The sequence below is a fragment of the Vombatus ursinus genome, unplaced genomic scaffold, assembly GCF_900497805.2.
Source record: "Vombatus ursinus unplaced genomic scaffold, bare-nosed wombat genome assembly UNPS02015397.1, whole genome shotgun sequence".
Lineage (NCBI taxonomy): Eukaryota > Metazoa > Chordata > Mammalia > Diprotodontia > Vombatidae > Vombatus > Vombatus ursinus.
The window spans coordinates 245,448-247,415 of record NW_020955175.1 but is presented as its reverse complement, the minus strand read 5'-3'; the positions used below and the strand labels follow the sequence as shown (position 1 = coordinate 247,415).

At 40.0% G+C, this 1,968-nt stretch overlaps 1 protein-coding gene across 1 annotated transcript; it reads left to right on the top strand.

Annotated features, from left to right (window-relative positions):
- The first annotated feature begins 709 nt into the window (after positions 1-709).
- Positions 710-1,651, top strand: LOC114032038 (olfactory receptor 52E4-like). The gene has a single exon (XM_027847243.1). The coding sequence runs from the start codon at positions 713-715 to the stop codon at positions 1,649-1,651; it is 939 nt and encodes a 312-aa protein (XP_027703044.1). The 5' UTR covers positions 710-712.
- The last annotated feature ends 317 nt before the right edge of the window (positions 1,652-1,968 follow it).

Genomic DNA, 1,968 nt, shown 5'->3' with positions numbered 1-1,968 from the left:
GCTTTTATGATCTTAATGTTATCTCATGTTATGGAAGAGAAGACTTATATTATGTAAAAAAACAGAGAGAGCCATTCACTGAGCAGGGAAAGATATAAAAGGGAGGAATTGGCTTTTATTACAGTCATCATATATGTTTCAATATAAGTAGCTGTTATACTCCTCAGATTTCCGTCAAATGAGTCAAGAGGACCAAAGCCATCGACAGTTGGCAAACACTGAGACTCTATTACACCAGAATTTCTTTAACTGGTCATCTGAAGACTATATCTATATTTATATTTATATCTATATCTATATCTGTATCTACATACACACACATATGTATATATATACATATGTATATATATACTTGATAGCTTTATTTTAACATAATTGATTTCCTTTAGGCAATTCTGTGTGTTTTATTTTATGTATTTAAAATATTATTCTAAAAATAGATATCACCAAAATGCCCAAAGAATTCATGATATACAAAAAAAAGAGTAAGAATGCCTGCATTTAACCAGTGACCAAAATTTCCTCTGTGTCTTTGAGACTTCCCCCAGTCTTCTGACTCCCTCCAAAAGTGCTCATTTGAGATGACTTGAAATTTCACTAACATCCAAATGGAATTGATTAGGTGCAGAATGGATCATACCTTCTCTTTGCTTCGTATCAGGACTGTGGAAAATTGTGGTGCATCAGTCATCTGCCATGACCCTTGGTCAGGATGTCATCTTTCAATGAAACCAGCTCTCTTCCTGCATTTTTCCTATTGTTGGGGATCCCAGGGCTAGAAGCTTACCACATCTGGATTGCCTTCCCTTTTTGTATTGTGTATTTGACTGCAGTTGTGGGCAACATCACCATTATGCTTGTGATCAAGACAGAACAGAGCCTTCACCAGCCAATGTTTTATTTCTTGGCCCTTCTATCCTTTATTGACCTAGGACTCTCCACATCTACCATCCCCAAGATGCTGGGCATCTTCTGGCTCAACTTCAGGGAAATCAGCTTTGAAGGATGCCTCATCCAAATGTTCTTCATTCACACCTACACTGGCATGGAGTCAGTGGTGTTATTAGCCATGGCCATAGACCGTTTTGTGGCTATCTGTTACCCGCTGAGATACACTACTATCCTCACCAACAAGGTGGTGGCCATCATGGCTTCAGTGGTGGTTGGGAGGCCAGTTATTCTTGTCTTTCCTTTCTCTTTCCTCCTTAAAAGGTTGCCATTCTGTGGACATTATATCATTCCCCACACCTACTGTGAACATATGGGCATTGCTCGCCTGGCCTGTGCTAGCATTAGGGTAAACATGATCTATGGCTTATTCACTATTGCTGCCCTCATCTTTGACTTGATCCTCATTGCCCTTTCCTATGTTCAGATTCTCCGAGCTGTCTTCTACCTACCCTCCCGGGATGCACGCCTGAAGGCCTTAAGCACCTGTGGCTCCCACATCTGTGTCATTTTGGCCTTCTATACACCTGCATTTTTCTCTTTCATGACCCACCGGTTTGGTCGTAATGTCCCCCGCTACATTCACATCCTTTTGGCCAATCTCTATGTGGTCATCCCCCCAGCCCTTAATCCTGTCATTTATGGAGTCAGGACAAAACAGATCCAGGAACGGGTGATACGGTTATTTGTTCAGAAAGAGTAACCAACATTTTCTCAGAATGAGGGAAATGTTGTGGGATCATCCCTCAGACTGAAAGCAACTCACTATACCAAATGTTTACTCAGGAATATGTGACAAAAAGCTCAGCATTAGAAGATAGTGAGGTGTGCCCCTCTCACTATATTCCTATAATTTAGTCCTATGATTCATCTATAGTACCTGTCTCTCCTATACCTTCCTATCTATATATCTATATATATTCTGCCTATAAATCTATCAATATTTTGCCTGATACTTCCCCTGTGTTATAAGACCCTCATTTTGATGACTAATAAAAACCATTGCTAATTCTCTCAGTG